General features: G+C 44.5%; 1 protein-coding gene across 1 annotated transcript in view; it reads right to left on the reverse strand.

Moving 5' to 3' along the window:
* NELL1 (neural EGFL like 1) overlaps window positions 1–16,764 on the reverse strand; it is a 521,924-nt gene that overhangs the window by 354,456 nt on the left and 150,704 nt on the right. Inside the window, exon 7 of the mRNA XM_044426038.1 lies at window positions 12,009–12,091. Within this exon, the coding sequence (XP_044281973.1) occupies window positions 12,009–12,091 (83 nt within the window). The remainder of the gene's footprint in view (window positions 1–12,008; window positions 12,092–16,764) is intronic.

Here is a 16,764-nt window from a genome sequence, read left to right on the forward strand (position 1 = left end):
ATTTCTGGAATTCATATACATGACTCTATACTAGACAAAGTAAAGAAGCAGCTCTATATGGATCTTCTGTGGAATTTGATTTTATCATACCAGCCAAAGCCACATGAAAACAGGAGAATTTGAAGCTGCTATGAATCAGCCCAGATCCACCAAAGAAATGAAGTATTATCAATGTATACCATATGTTCATCACTGTGTGCATATTATTAGCCCTTCTAGACTAGTAAGCCCAGTCAAAACAATCAACACTCTCAGGGTGGGGTACATGGATGGAAATGCCTCAAGGCAATTGTCTGATCTGTAATCTTGCAGTCAAAATAATGCATGCTGTCTTCAGAACACGGTTAAAATAATGAGTTTTAGCTTGTTCAGAAATAAAACATAAAAAATACATGACACTCCAATTCTTCTATGTCTGTTTTGGAGAATGATGGAATTGGAAAAGCTCAAAGTCCAAAATAAAAGAATATCATCCTTGTAGACCAAATGGTAACTTTTCCTGATTACCATATGGTCCCTTGCAACATTTCCTATTCAGTTGGAGTTTTCTGAATATATAAATATGCACACTTAAAATTAAACCAGACCATTGGTCCATCTAGCACGATCTATTTTGAATATCCATGAATCTCTCATCTCTCAGACTCAGGTCCTTGCCAGCCTTGCTTTCTGAGAACTTTTTGACCAGAGATGCTGAGGACTGAACCTAGAACCCTTCTACCAGCCACTCTACCATGGGTGGGAAGATGTCATGTCCCTGAGCTCATTCACTCCTGGTTGTCACTGGGGAAACTGCTGAGTGAATGAAGCTGCCCAACTAAACCCCCAGCTGAAAGAGTGTTTTTCCAGTTGCTGCTCAGCTCCAATGCTTCACCTGCATGGGTACACCTATTACCAATAAGAGTGGAAACTTTTCTGGGAGAATTCTGGAAGGCAGCCAGCCTGACGACTAACCTCTGTGGGCTGCCCTGAGCCCAAAGGGTGGAGTCCTCCCGTTCCTGCTGATGTAGCCACAGCTCTCTAAGTAGGTTATGGCTTACATGGGGAAAGTTTCTAATGGGCATCACAACAGGATTTCCTGGGTAGGAAGAACTGAACAACAGGTAGAAAATCAATGGCTGCTGGAAGGTTGCACTTGGCATCAGAGCCACTTCCACATATGTTCAGTGCCATCCTGAGCACTCCCAAGGAGAAAGCTGCTACTGAAGGTTGCAGTCAAATCAGCTCCTCCTAATTTCCCTTGCCGCTCTCTCCAGCCTTGGGGGAGAGCAGAACGTAAGCTCTGCTTTACTGAATGTCAATACAATCTGCTGAAGAGGCACAGTTGCACTGACAAGATGTAGCCAGTGAGATTCGGAGTGCATAAAAGCACCTGTATGGAAGCACTCATGCCGCCTTCAGCAGTCTCCATGTATGCAGTAAAGACACGGGTCCTTTTAGAACAGGGAATGTAATTGTCAAAATAAATGATTCCACACCAGTGTTCAAACATCAAGCATATTGACATTTGGCAATTGTTAGAAAATATTCAGCTTTTAGTATAACAGAAACCATTCAAATTTGACCTGATGTGTCACCGTTCTTAAAGCTGGAGCTCATCATATCTCAGGCATGAACTGTGGGCCAAAGCAGATATTCCTTTAAAAGAGAGCATTAACTGTTTCCCCTAGTTTTGCCCTTTTTAAAAGAGGGCATTGACTTTACCTGATCTGCCCCATGTCTGCAACTTCTATTTCATAAGGCTAATGGATTCTTTTGCAAAAGAGACTGCAGGTGCCGAGGTGTTGGCTGATCCAGATCAGATTCACAGATAGGGTGGAAATGTTGAAGCTACCTACCTATGCACATGCTAAGGTCCCGATCCAGATCAGGCCTTCTGTACTTATTCTAGAGTAAAAAGGAAAGCAATGCCAGGTTCAGCCCCCAGCAGTCTTAGGTAGCTTTCAGCCTGAATCACTTGTGATCAAAATTAGCCATGGTAGCTTAAATAATCCTTGGTTACTTGTTCTGAGCTGTACCAGTACACAGAAGATGTGATTTGCATAGTCTGCAATTGATCACATCATTTAACCTTGGGTGCTATAACATGTTAAACAAACAGACTACAACAGTTCATGGGCTATTTGAGGGTTATAGAATCCTCCAAAAGCCATGTCAGCCAGGCTCAAATGACATAAGCCACAGACAAAGGGTGACTAGGTGAACTGTGCCAGCCCTGCCCCAATATGCAATAAAATAAATAAATATTTATTTAAGCCACACTGGTCTGTTCTGATCATACAAACCAGGTCAATATGAACATTCTAATTCTGGCTCTCCTTTAGCGAGTATTGAGATATGTAGTATGAAGTATATGGAACTCTTCCTTCAAAAGAAGATAAATACCTGCTAACATGTAAGTGGAATAAATAATTTGTATAACCCATACAGATTTAGTGGTATGACTGGTACAACCATGACTTGGTAGATGAGGGATGTAATTTGTGTGTCTGTTATATTTGATACATATTCAACAACTATAGAATTGCAGGGTTTACAACACAGGGTATGGCTTTCATTGAAACTCTGCTGTCATTTGAACAACTATCAGTTTTTATAAGACCATCCCAATGGTTCTGTGAATGTGGGAGAATCTATGCTACTTTTATATTGAGTCACACTCATCCTTGAAGCCTTCTTCCAAAAACGTACAAAAAGAAAGGAAAGAATCTTTCATATCTTATTAGGATTATTCTTTTCACATCTGACTCCAAGGGATTGTTTTGCAGCAAAACCATATGAGCAAAAGCTACAATGGACTATTCCAAATCATGTATGCCTTATGAGAAAAAAGGCACAATTTACAGCAGTAATTTGCAGTACTTTCTGAATGAAGTGAAAAGTGCATTTTTATTGAACTGGTATGTGCTTGGATTTTATAGTTTTTCTGTGACTTCCCACAAAATAACTATGAGTATCTTTTAGAGAGGCTCATAAACTATTAGACTTTTTATTAGGTCAAGCAGATACTTCCAGATTCAGAAACATAAAGGGCAAGATGTACTTATTAAATATTGTGTGCTTATTCTACCTTCTTTTAACCCATCCAGGGTTAACAAACATTTGATTCTCCCAGAGACATGCAGGATCCAGGGCTATCAGCAGAATGGACATTCATCCCTTTTCAAATCTGACTCCATTTCAAAAGTCATCATTTGCTGTTGAACCAATAAACCTTCCTATTTTCATCAGTCAACACCAAAGTCGCCTGCACTTCTAGCTATTGAAATACTGCAGGATTCTTATTGAATTGAAATTGCATTTAGGGCTGTTTTAGAATTTTTATTTAAAAAATACTTCAAGGTAAAATGAACTTCATTTTTCACAAACACCAAAAATTCCCATAATTATCCTATCTTTTAAAAGAAGAAATAAACAAAATGGAAGGATAATAGGGAAATGGTATTGCAAATGTTCTAAGGGCACAAAGCTACATGGAACAGGGGATATGTAGAATTTATTCACTCATTCCATTCAATTATTAAACCATGCAGTAACTGCATTGCTTACTGGAGCATGCTGGGAGTTGTAGGATATATTTCTGCAGTGCATACATAAAGAACCATCCTATGTTCCCTGGAGAGTGTCTCTGGGACCATAAAATTGTTTGGAGTCTCCCTCCCAAAGCCAGATGTAATACTATGACTTTAGAAGGAAGAGTCTAGTATCCAATCCCTCTTCCTGCCCTCTTGCAATAGTCATGGTGCTGCTCTCAACCCAAGGTTACAAAAGTAGCCCATCCTGTAAGCAGTGGCTCAGTGGGGCATTGATACTCAGAAGCCTTGAATATCAGCTGCTTTCTTCTAAGGGGAAACTAGAGGTACAGGCATGCAAAATTCTGTGCTAGTATATCCCTACTGCCAGCACAATTTCACTAGTACAAGGGGCAAAGGGCATTGTCCTGGGACCAAGATGGGCAGGACCAGACCAGCACCATATCCTTTGCACTCCCCTTGCTGCCCTATGTGAATAAAATTATGGTAACTACACGGGTTGAAACACTACCTTCATCTCTTCCTGCATGAGAGTCAGACCAATTCCAGTGAATTATAGACCCCTGTTAGTAGGATCATAATTCATATCTTTCTGCCTTCACGTCATGTACACTGAAAGCACATAATGGGTATCTTTAGTGATGCAAATTATAAAAAAGGGTCAGTTTGCACTAACAGCCAAACCTCAGGAAGAGCGGGGTGCTAAGACATGACTGTGCAGAAGCTCTGCAGATACCCTGCCTCAAGATCCCAAGCATCAATACTTGGAATCCCCATGCCCCACTTTTACAGCAGCAATATAAGGACAAAGCATCCCATGCAGGTAAGGAATACAAGGAGGAATGTATTCTTCAAACCGCTAGAACGGTTTCCCTTATTCATGCTTCAGTGCACAAAAAATTCTTTCTAATTGTATTGATGGACCAACCCTTCCCCTTTCAACAGGCAGTTTCTATGTTCTATGTTACCTCTCCAGAGTAAATAAGCAGTCTCCATTCACTAACACTTTCTCCTTTTGGCATCAGAGCCTGAATGCCTGGATCAGACCAATTCTGGCATTTGCATAGACTGTGATGCAGAGGGGTAGGTGTTGCCAGCAAGGAGAGAAAGTCTGAGACAAGGGCATTCGAAGAACACTCAGCAGCTCCACTCTCAAATAGTTCCCCACAAATACCTACTGGGCATCCAGGTATCAAGGCTATGTGCTTCAACTCATGGCAACTCTCCAAGTGTGTGTGACAAGACCTTCTTCACAAACCTCTGGAGAGGTCCACAGCATGACTAGCAGCAGTGACTAGTGACTTTCAGCTGTTCTTCTAAGAAGTTACCAACCCCCTTGTTCCAGACAGATGCATGCACCTGTTCGAAGTTCATGAAAGCCGGCAAAATAACAGAGGAAGGTATGTCCATCATTGAGAAGGAACCCCGGGGAAGACAAGCTGTTCTGTTGCCTGTCATGGAACTTTAAAGAGCATCCGAAGCCCTGCTAGAACTGAAAGGTTAGAATGTTGTCCGCCTAATTTCTTTCAGGAAATGTCCTGCCATTGATGTGGTGATCAGTATTGTTTAGACTGGAAAAGTACCCAGTTGTTCAAAGACCAAACCCAAACAGGGAGGGAAAGGGAAAGCAGCAGCCACTGAACAAAATCAGAGGGTACATTCATAAAATCTTAGAATCATAGAATAGTATAGTTGGAAGGGGTCATGAAGGCCATTGGGTCCAACCCCCTGCTGTGGCAGGACACCAGTTTACACATCCCACTAAGATGGCTGTCCAGTTTCTTTTTGAATGTCTCTAGTGGCAAGAATCCCTCAGAAGAAATGGAGTAGCCTTTATAGTCAATAAAAGAGTAGGAAAAGCAGCACTGGGATACAATCTCCAAAATGACAGAATGATCTCAGTTCGAATCCAAGGCAAACCATTCAACATCACAGTAGTCAAGTCTATGCCCCAACCACTGGTGCTGAAGAGGCTGAAGTTGACTGGTTCTATGAAGGCCTAAAACACCTTCTAGAATTAACATCCAAAAATGATGGCCTTATCATCATGGGGGATTGGAATGCTAAAGTAGGAAGCCAAAAGATAACCAGAATAAGAGGCAAGTTTGGCCTTGGAGTACAAAATGAAGCAGGGCACAGGCTGATAGAATTTTGTCAAGAGAATACAATGGTCATAGCAAACACTCTTTTCCAACAACCCAAGAGACGACTCTACACATGGACATCACCAGATGGTCAACACAGAAATCAGACTGACTATGTGCTCTGCAGCCAAAGATGGAAAAGCTCTATACAGTCAGTAAAAACTAGACCAGGAGCTGACTGTGGCTCAGATCATGAGCTTCTTGTTGCAAAATTTAGGCTTAAATTGAAGAAAGTAGGGAAAAGCACTAGGCCACTCGGGTATGACCTAAATCATATCCCTGATGAATATACAGTAGAGGTGACAAATAGATTTAAGGAATTAGACAGAGTGCCTGAAGAACTATGGACAGAGGTTTGCAACATTGTACAAGAGGTAGCAACTAAAGCCATCCCAAAGAAAAAGAAATGCAAGAAAGCAAAATGGCTGTCTGAGGAAGCTTTACAAATAGCTGAGGAAAGAAGGGAAGTGAAAGGCAAGGGAGAAAGAGAAAGAGAAAGATACAAACAATTGAATGCAGAATTCCAGAGAATAGCTAGAACAGATAAGAATGCCTTCTTAAATGAACAGTACAAAGAAATAGAAGAAAACAATTGAATAGGGAGGACCAGAGATCTTTTCAAGAAAATTGGAGATATGAAAGGAATGTTTCATGCAAAGATGGGCATGATAAAGGACCAAAACGGCGGGGACCTAACAGAGGCAGAAGAGATTAAGAAGAGGTGGCAAGATTATACAGAGGAACTATACAAGAAAGAGCTTAACATCCCTGATAGCCAGCAAATTTGGAAAACTCAACAGTGGTCACAGGATTGGAAAAGGTCAGTTTGCATTCACATCCCAAAGAAGGGTAATGCCAAAGAATGTTCACACTACCGCACCATTGCATTCATTTCACATGCTAGCAAAGTTATGCTCAAAATCCTACAAGCTAGGCTCCAGCAGTTTGTGGACCAAGAACTACCAGAAGTACAGGCAGGATTTCGAAGAGGGAGAAGAACTAGAGATCAAATTGCCAACACACACTGGATCATGGAGAAAGCTAGGGAGTTCCAGAAAAACATCTACTTCTGCTTCATTGACTATGCTAAAGCCTTTGATTGTGTGGATCACAACAAATTGTGGCAAGTTCTTAAAGAGATGGGAGTACCAGACCATCTTATTTGTCTCTTGAGAAACCTATATGCGGGTCAAGAAGCAAAAGTGAGAACTGGGCACGGAACTACTGATTGGTTCAAAATTGAGAAAGGAGTTCGGCAAGGCTGTATACTGTTGCCCTGCCTATTTAACTTATATGTAGAGCATATTACGAGAAAGGCGGGGCTAGATGAATCACCTGTTGGAATTAAGATTGCTGGGAGAAATATCAACAACCTCAGATATGCAGATGATACCACTCTCATGGCACAAAGTGAAGAGGAACTAAAGAGCCTTTATTTTCCTGGGCTCCAAGATCACCACAGATGGGGACTGCAGCCAAGAAATTAAAAGACGCTTTCTGCTTGGGAGGAAAGCTATGGCAAATCTATATAGCATACTAAAAAGCAGAGACATCATCCTGCCAACAAAAGTGTGTATAGTCAAGGCTATGGTTTTCCCAGTTGCAATGTATGGCTGTGAAAGTTGGACCATAAGGAAGGCTGAGCGCTGAAGAATTGAGGCCTTTGAATTGTGGTGCTGGCGGAGACTCCTGAGAGTCCCTTGGACTGCAAGGCGACCAAACCAGTCCTAGACGAGATCAACCCTGACTGCTCTTTAGAAGGCCAGATCCTGAAGATGAAACTCAAATACTTTGGCCACCTAATGAGAAGGAAGGACTCCCTGGAGAAGAGTCTAATGCTGGGAACAATAGATGGCAAAAAAAGAAGGGGATGGCAGAGAATGAGGTGGCTAGATAAGAGTCACTGAAGCAGCTTAAGTGGACTCCAGGGGATGGTGGAGGACAGGAAGGCCTGGAGAAATGTTGTCCATGGGGTCACAATGGGTCGGACACAACTTCGTGACTAACAACAACAGGAAGTGTGGGAGAGCCCACTACCTCTCTAGGCAATGGGTTCCACTGTTGTATTGCTCTGACAGTGAGGAAGCATTTCCTGATGTCCAGCCTGAATCCGGGTTGTCACAACTTGAATTGATTATTCTGTGTCCTACATTCTGGCATTAGCAAGAAGAGATCTTGGCCTTCCTCCTGTTGCAGTTATTCCATTGCTCATCATGGGATAACTGCAACATGCCCCTAGACAAGTGGGATTAAAGGAGAAAGATGTCTAGCTCAAATTGTTTGGATTCCTTTGAGACTTGTGCATTTGTACTGCTTGTTTCAAAAGAGAATCACAGAGTTTAATCAGTAAGCTTTCCATTCCACTTGCTTTTCTTTGACAATTAAACAATCCATTGTGTCATGTTCTCACTGAGTCATGAATGTTGCAAAATACTCCATTCATGTATTGGACAACAAAACCTCATCACTGGGAAACAGAAACAAGAAACTAAAGTGCATTCCTCTTATAGGAAGGCATGTAACCTGAATGTTAATCAAGTCTTATCTAGCCATATATTTTTCTTGCTCTATATATATATAAATGAGCAAGAAAAATATAATTAACTGCAGCAAGGACAAGTCACTCTATATTCTACTTAATTGGCACCTACTCAGATAATCAGCATGTTTTTTCCTTAAGGAAAATGAGCTGAAATGTCATATTTCCCTTTCTTCAAATGACCCTGTCCAAAGCATGCTGATTGAGAGAGTTCCACATAAAACAGACTATACTCTGACCAAATAATTGAGGAATCTTCTCCCTGGAGCAGGTTTCATTCAAAAACTAAAGCAGACAAGGGTACATTTCAGAAAAGTAAACCTGTATTTACTTAGCTGGGAGTGCTACCTATGTTGCAGCATGACTCATGCAGAGAGCAGCAAGTTTCCAGCAATTCCACAGTAACCCCGGAAATAAGCCACAAAGCTAATTTCCAGAATAGGTTATGTCAGTATCTGGACATAAATGTCCAGCCCTGCTGCATTTCAGTACATTGATGATACCCAGTTCTACCTCTCATTTTCATCTAATCCAGGTGATGCAGTGACTGTTCCGAGCCAGTGACTTTGCTCAGTAATGAACTGGATGAGGGCTAATAATCTGAAACTCAATCCAGACAGTACTCCTGGTGGGGAGTCCATTCTCCTAACTGGGAAATTTTCAACCTATCCTGGACAGGGTTGCATTCCCCCTACAGAATAAGGTTGGTAGCTTGGGGTTGCTCCTGAGCTGTCACTTGTTTCATGGGTGGCCTTGGTGGCCAGGTGCACCTTCTATCAGCATAGGGCAATTTTCCAGCTATGTTCCTACATGGACAAGTGGAGCCTCGCCACATATCATGCCGGTCCTCCACCAACTGCACTGGCTGCCTGTTACTGCCTGGGCCCAAATCAAGTGCTTACGCTAATATACAAAGCCTTAAATGGCTTGGGACCAGGATATCTACTGGAACGCCTGACTCCATATATTCCTACCAGACCACTTAGATCTTCAGAGGAGGCCCTCCTTTGTGAACCCCCCCCCAAATGATTTAAGGAGGGAATTGGCAAGAAAAGGGGACTTTTCTGTTATCACTGATCATCTTTGGAACTCTCTTCCTAAGTAGATGCAACTGGAACCCTCGTTATTCTGTTTTTGCCACCAAGTAAAGACTTTTATTCAGTAATTACTTTTAGAACTATGGTCTTATTTTTTTACTGAGGGATTTATTTCTGTTTTTATTGTTGTTCGTGTTATCCTCCTGTTTCACCCCTGATATTAATTGAATTTATGTCATTTTAGATGTTATTGTATTATTTTGTTACAGTTATGTTACTGTTTCTGTTTCTTGTGAGCTGCCCAGGGCGCCTCCGGGCTATGGAGCAGCATACCAGTGCAATGCAATGCAATGCAATGCAATGCAATGCAATGCAATGCAATGCAATGCAGAGAGAGAGAATGTTCTCCTTGCTTTAAGAAGTACCACCTTCCCTTTGAGTGGACAATGGGAACTGCTGGCGTACGGGCAGCACTGGACACTGCCCCACTGTGTTCAGTGGTTCTTACTCCCAGACAAGCCACTATAGCATTGCTGAACCCTTGCACTGAATCAGTAGGATGTAAGAGTGCTTAACTTTGGTTGGCTCGTGCTCCACTTTTCTAACCCTCAGGCTTGACAGTGGTGATTCTTCTGAGGTGCTTTTGGACAGCAAAGGTATAGTAAAGTATTTACTGCTGGGTTTGACCATGCATTTCAGAGTGCATATATTTCTAATGCTGCTTGTATTGTTCTCTTACACAATGTTTTGGTTCCTAACTTGCATTTTAAAATTAAGATTGTATCTTAACATTAGCCACAAAAGCACACCAAGAAGTGGGATCAAATAAAACATGTCAGGAACAGAACTTGGCAGGCTTAAAGATGGATCAGTGGGTTTGTTTTGTTGCATTTTGGAAGAACCTATCAACATTTCCACATTTCTGCATAAATGGGTCAGATTATGAGAGTTCAACATTTTGAATGCAGAAGGAACATTAAACTTCTTACATCTCTATGCTCAGGTGGCCTGACCTGTATCAAATATGCACTTTAGAACTCTCCAGTCTTTCCCACAGCTGTGAGTACTTTCCTCTGCTGTTTTTCAAGTCATGCTCCATATTCTCCACACACTGTCACCCAATTCCATAGCAAAAGCCCAATATCATACAAATACCAAAAGCCTCGATGCAAAACAGATTATTCAAAATAAATGGAAGGAGAAATATCTAATTTGCATATGTTTTATCTATAATGGAGGAAACGTGGCATTGTTTATTGTTTTGGGAGAAGTGCATTTTGTTCTCTTTCAGCAGGCATTATTTCTGGCATTAGTCTCAATTCCTGGCACTAATATGTTTTCAGAGTGCAGGAAACAATCAGGATGGGTCAGGTACTGACATGAAGAGGGTGACAAGGAGGAATACAATCTGATACAATCATAGCCCTCCAGGACTTGAACCTGGATATAATTCAAGGAGTTGGTTACCACTTTTAAAGCTGTAATGACTTAGGGCCAAATTACTCGGAAAAACTATCTCTCCCTATGTGAACCTATAGGTTGCGTAACTTTGTACAACCCCCACCCTATGGTCTTGATCCAGACCTAGGGTAAAAATGACTAATGCTGTAGCTGCTACACACAACCTTTAAACTAATAAAGTCAGTGTGCTGTACTGGTTAAGAGCAAGAACTCATAGGATCTGGGTTTTAGTCCCCACTTTTAGGGACTTTGGGTCAGTCACAGACTCTCAGTCCAACCCACCCCACAAGATTATTGTTGTGGGAATAAGATTGAGAGCAGAAGGAGAAAGATATAAGCCACTTTTAGTATTTTAAATGAAAAAGGAAATAAAAGTAGCCCTAGGTCATCTTCCTACTTAATCTGTATGTAGACTACAAACGAACATATTTACCTATATATATACATTTGACTCTGCTGTTATGTAATTTTATTTATTGTTTCCTACTGCTTTTAGTCTGTTAGTATGTTTTAATTATTATTGGTTTTTATATTTTTTTTCACTTTTGTAAGCTGCTTTCCTCATTACTCGTCTTTTGGAGGAGAAATTTGATGTTAATTTTTTTTTTTGAATAAGTAGAAAGTAAATAGAAAACAATCCTATGTGAACCGCTTCTGGTCATCAGGGTCAACAACGATCTATACCAGCTGGTTCTCTCATTCTTTCAGGCATCTTTCTGGCTCAGAATGCAACCCCACAATCCTCACAAACAGAAATTCCTGTATGGATCATATTGATTACCATTTCTAACAAGAGTGGAAATCATTATATTCTGCCAAAGCTACACTCCCTCAGAAATAAGCTATTAAGGTCTGCATGAACAGTATACAAAATGTTTAATAAATAATAAATGTCAGAGGAAGGCAGTGCCAAAGCCAGTTGTTAGTGGGAGCAAAAGCCCCAAGTGGGCATGGCCACCCCTTTCTCTCCCTCATTCCCCATTCAGTGAGTTTTTGAAAGATTAATTAATTGCTCTTGCCAGAGCTCTGAACTGATTTCTTGCAGAAGGATTTGACAATATGCCAAGGCTTTCAAAATATTAGACCCAGCTCTTGGCCTGCAGGTTGGTCTCCAATGTATTTTGTATTTTATTTGATGTTGTAAGCCGCCCTTACAAACAAGCCGCCCAAAAATAAATATAGCATGAATGACATAAATCTGTTGACAAAATAAGGATAAATTTATATATTGTGGCCCCAATACATGAAGCAAGTGACAGCTTGGACAGAAAGTTGCGAATACTGAGGTACTTACTTTTGCTGTCATTTTAGCCAAAAGTTCTTGCAAATCCATAATTCCTTGTACCAGGCTTAAGAAGTCACTGCAGGTTGGACAGGCTCAATAAAGTAAGGAAGAGAAACAGGAGATAAATAAATTGCATATTATTTAAGGTACAAAAACCACAGAGATATTGGTTTTCTAGAAGCTTTAATTTTGTGTTACAATGATTATAAGTAAATGAACAAATCTGGACATTTTAGTACATAACAGAATAAGCAACTCAAAGGGGATTATTCAGAACATACCATGCCATTGAACAGTATCTTAACAGAATCTAATACTATGGTTAGTGGAAGTTGGAAGTCCTATAAGGTCTTGGAAATGAAGCCAATGTGTGTTTGTACTCATAAATTTAAAAATGTATATGGCCATTTGGCATACTTTCAACTTATGGGACAATTGCTAATAAATATTGGAGAGAAATTGGCTGGACTGGTTGCAGGTTCAGCGAGGGCCAAGACAAAATGCCTTCTTGTTTCACTGCCACAGAATCTGCTGCTGCTACCTGAACTTCTCCTCCTCTTATTCCCCACTTCATCTAATCATTTGCTGCTTGTCACCACCTCTCTTGCAAGCTGTTTGCCTGATTCCCAGCTTCATCACTGCTTACTCACTCTGCCAGCAAAGGTGGGGGAAGGATATGTAAGCAAGCAAGCAAGTAAGCAATCTACAAAGCACCAGCAGCGGCCGGGGCCGGCGGCCAAAGGGCGTCGGCCAAAGGGCGGTTTGCCGCCGTTTGGGGGGGCTGTTCGGGGGGAGCTAGGCTGGCCAGGGGACTTGCTCTTTTGTTGTGGCAGTCCCTTCTGTTGAACGGCCAATTTTAAATGTTTTATAATTTTAAAGTGTTTTAACTTGTTTTTATGGAGTCGTCCCTGGCCATGTTGCCGCCTGCGTTTCCTGGGGAGCGCACTGGCGCCGCCATTGGTGTGGTGATGGGCAATGGACGTAATAGCGGTGGGGGCTTAACGTGTCCGCATAGAAGAAGGAGGGACAGATGGCTGACACCTGTCCCTACTTCTGGTTTTGCTCCCAGCCAGAAGGTGCCAGGGAGTCTTGTCAGTCGCCCCTCGGGCCTGACGGTGCTGTTGTTTAATGCCAGGTCGGCCAATAACAAATCTGCCCTCATCCATGACTTGATTGTGGATGAGGGGGCCGACCTGGCCTGTATAACGGAGACCTGGGCGGGAGAGGGGGGGGATGTTGCCCTCTCTCAATTGTGCCCGCCCGGGTATATGGTCCAGCACTGTTCACGGCCGGAGGGGAGGGGAGGGGGGGTCGCTTTGGTTTACCGGGCCTCCATCACTCTCACGGGACTTCCTGTCCCTTCGAGACCAGGGCTGGAGTGTCTCTACTTGGTGTTGGGCGACCGAGACAGATTGGGGATTCTGTTGGTGTACCGTGCACCCTTCTGCCCAACACTCTCCCTGCCTGAGCTGACGGAAACGGTCTCGGACCTGGTGTTGAGGACCCCCAGGATGCTGGTCCTGGGGGACTTCAATATCCATGCCGAGGCTAGTTTGACCGGGGCGGCTCAGGACTTCATGGCTTCCATGACGGCCATGGGGCTGTCTCAACATGTCACCGGCCCGACCCATGAACGTGGACACACTCTGGACCTGGTTTTCTCGACGGGGCAGGAAGAGGGTGGTCTGAGGGTGAGGAATTTATGCTTGACTCCCCTGTCATGGTCAGATCACTTCCTAGTGAGGTTTGTGCTCGAGAGCGACATCTCCCTCTGTAAGGGTGCAGACCCGATTGTGTGGGTCCGCCCCCGGAGCCGGATGGATCCGGAAGGATTCCTGAAGGCTCTGGGGGAGTTTCCGGCTGACAAGACGGGTGCTCCTGTCGAGGCTCTGGTTGAACTGTGGAATGGGGAGATGACCAGGGCTGTAGACACGATCGCTCCTAAGCGTCCTCTCCCACCGGGCAGAGCCCGCTCTTCCCCTTGGTACACTCCAGAATTGAGGGCAATGAAGCAGGTTGGGAGACGGCTAGAGCGTAGGTGGAGGAAATCACGTGATGAATCTGACCGAACACACTTAAGAGCCCACTATCGGGCCTATGCTGTGGCGGTGAGGGCGGCGAAAAAGAGACACTTCTCCGCTTCCATTGCCTCCTCACAATGCCGTCCGGCGGAGCTCTTTCGAGTGGTGCAAGGCCTGGTTCACCCAGGGCCAAAGGAAGAGCTGATTCCACCCTCAAAGGCCCGCTGTGACGACTTTGCCGAGCATTTTAGGGAGAAAATCGCTCAGATTCGTCACGAGCTGGATTCCACTATTGATTCAGAGGTTTTAAGGGAGACACCAACGCTGCCGTCTGGTCCAGAATTATTGGATGAATTTCAGTTATTGCGGCCCGATGATGTGGACAAGGTGCTTGGACGAGTACGTCCTACCACTTGCCTTCTGGACCCTTGCCCGTCTTGGTTAATAAAGGATTCCAAGCACGGGATTGGAACCTGGATCTTGGAAGTGGTTAACGCTTCTCTGAGGGAGGGTCGGGTGCCTGCCCCTTTAAAGGAGGCGGTAGTCCGACCGGTCCTGAAGAAGGCGTCACTGGATCCAGGGATGGCCGCTAACTATAGACCAGTGGCCAACATCCCGTTTCTGGGCAAGGTGTTAGAGCGAGTGGTGGCGGGACAACTCCAAGCACTCTTGGATGAAACTGATTATCTGGACCCATTTCAGTCCGGCTTCAGACCCGGGTACGGTACTGAATCTGCCTTGGTCGCCCTGTACGATGACCTGTGCAGGGAGAAGGACAGGGGGAGTGCGTCCCTGTTGGTTCTCCTGGACCTCTCAGCGGCTTTCGATACCATCGACCATGGTATCCTTCTGGATAGGCTGGCGGGATTGGGGGTCGGAGGCACCGCTTTGCGGTGGTTCCGCTCCTATCTCAACGACCGATTCCAGAAGGTGGTGCTGGGGGACTATGGCTCTGCGCCATGGCAGCTTTGCCATGGGGTACCGCAGGGTTCCATTTTGTCCCCTTTACTGTTCAATATCTACATGAAACCGCTGGGAGAGGTCATCAGGAGGTGTGGGCTGCGGACCCATCAGTATGCTGATGATACCCAGCTCTACCTCTCGTTTTCCACCAATCCAGGTGAGGCAGTGGCTGTACTGAACCGGTGCCTGGCCGAGGTAATGGGCTGGATGAGGGCCAATAAACTGAAGCTCAATCCAGACAAGACGGAGGTCCTGTTGGTTGGCGGTTCGGGCTTCGGAGAAGGTGACCTGAACCTTGTCCTGAATGGGGTTGCACTCCCTCCTAGGGACAAGGTCCGCAGCTTGGGAGTGCTCCTCGACCCGGAGCTTTCACTTGAAGCTCAGGTGACAACAGCGGCGAGGAGCGCTTTCCTCCAGCTTCGGCTGATTCATCAGCTGCGCCCCTACCTGGAGTACGACTGCCTTGCAACAGTGACTCATGCGCTGGTGACTTCCCGTCTTGACTTCTGTAACGCGCTCTACGTGGGGCTACCCTTGAAGACGGTCCGGATACTTCAATTGGTTCAGAATAGAGCTGCCAGGCTGCTGACGGGGACTGGACGTTATGTTCACATGACGCCAGTTCTCCGTCAGCTTCACTGGCTCCCCATTGAAGTCCGGGCCCAATTCAAGGTGTTGGTAATGACCTATAAAGCCCTAAACGGCTTGGGTCCTGGTTACCTGAAGGAGCGCTTACATCCATATTTGCCCAGTCGCCCCCTGAGATCGGCGGGAGAGGCCCTTCTCCGGGAGCCCTCCGTGAGAGAAATTAGGAGGGTGGTTACTCGGAGAAGGGCTTTCTCAGCGGTGGCGCCTAAGTTATGGAATGCGCTCCCCAGAGAGGTCCGCCTGGCGCCGTCGTTATTTGTTTTTCGGCGCCAGGCTAAGACCTTTTTATTTAAGCAACATTTTAAATGCTAAATACAATTGAATTTTATCTGGCCAGGGCGGCTTATTTTATAATGTGAGTTTTAATCAAGATTATTTTATATGGATTTTAACTTGTTTTATCTATGTTGTAAGCCGCCCCGAGGCTTCGGCGAATGGGGCGGCATAAAAATGTTTTAATAAATAAATAAATAAATAAATAAACTATGTCACCCTTTCCATCACAGGTGCAGGTGGCTGTGGCAGCGGCTGCTAAGAATCATCAGCACTTGCTTGCTCACCCACCCAGGTGAGCAAAGAAGTAATTGGCATGCCTGCTGCCTCTGTCCAGTGCTGGAAGAGGAGATGCTGCCACATCAAAGGAGAAGGAGCCCAATTCTTCCAGGAGGCCCCTCTGGGAACCCTGGCAGCTGCTGTAGTACATGGATCCACTGTCAGTAAAGGGCCCTTCCCAGGCTGCTGAAGCTTTGGCAGCAGTCCAGGGATGTCAACGCCTGATAGAAGCTTTAGAAAAAGGTATATTGTATCATAGGTGATGGTCTTGTTTAAAAAAAATATCCACTCATCTTGAAATAAGTTTTTGTGAGAAATGCAACATATTATAGATCAGGTCATTTTCAATGTTGTGGGCCATCCATGATGGTCTATGCCAGGGGTCTCAAACTCAACTTACCTGGGGGCCGCTGGAAGTAGTCTGGGTGAGGCTGGGCCACATCAAGTATTCCACCACCGCGGTGGCGGTGGGCCGCTCGTCCTGCGGCCGGCCCAGGCACCGCCGGCACTTTGAAGGCCACAGGGCCCCTTCCCCATGCCCCACCCATCCCAGCAATTGGCCCACGGGCCGTGAGTTTGAG

This window comes from Varanus komodoensis, unplaced genomic scaffold (assembly GCF_004798865.1).
Source record: "Varanus komodoensis strain SLA01 unplaced genomic scaffold, ASM479886v1 scaffold16, whole genome shotgun sequence".
Classification (NCBI taxonomy): domain Eukaryota; kingdom Metazoa; phylum Chordata; class Lepidosauria; order Squamata; family Varanidae; genus Varanus; species Varanus komodoensis.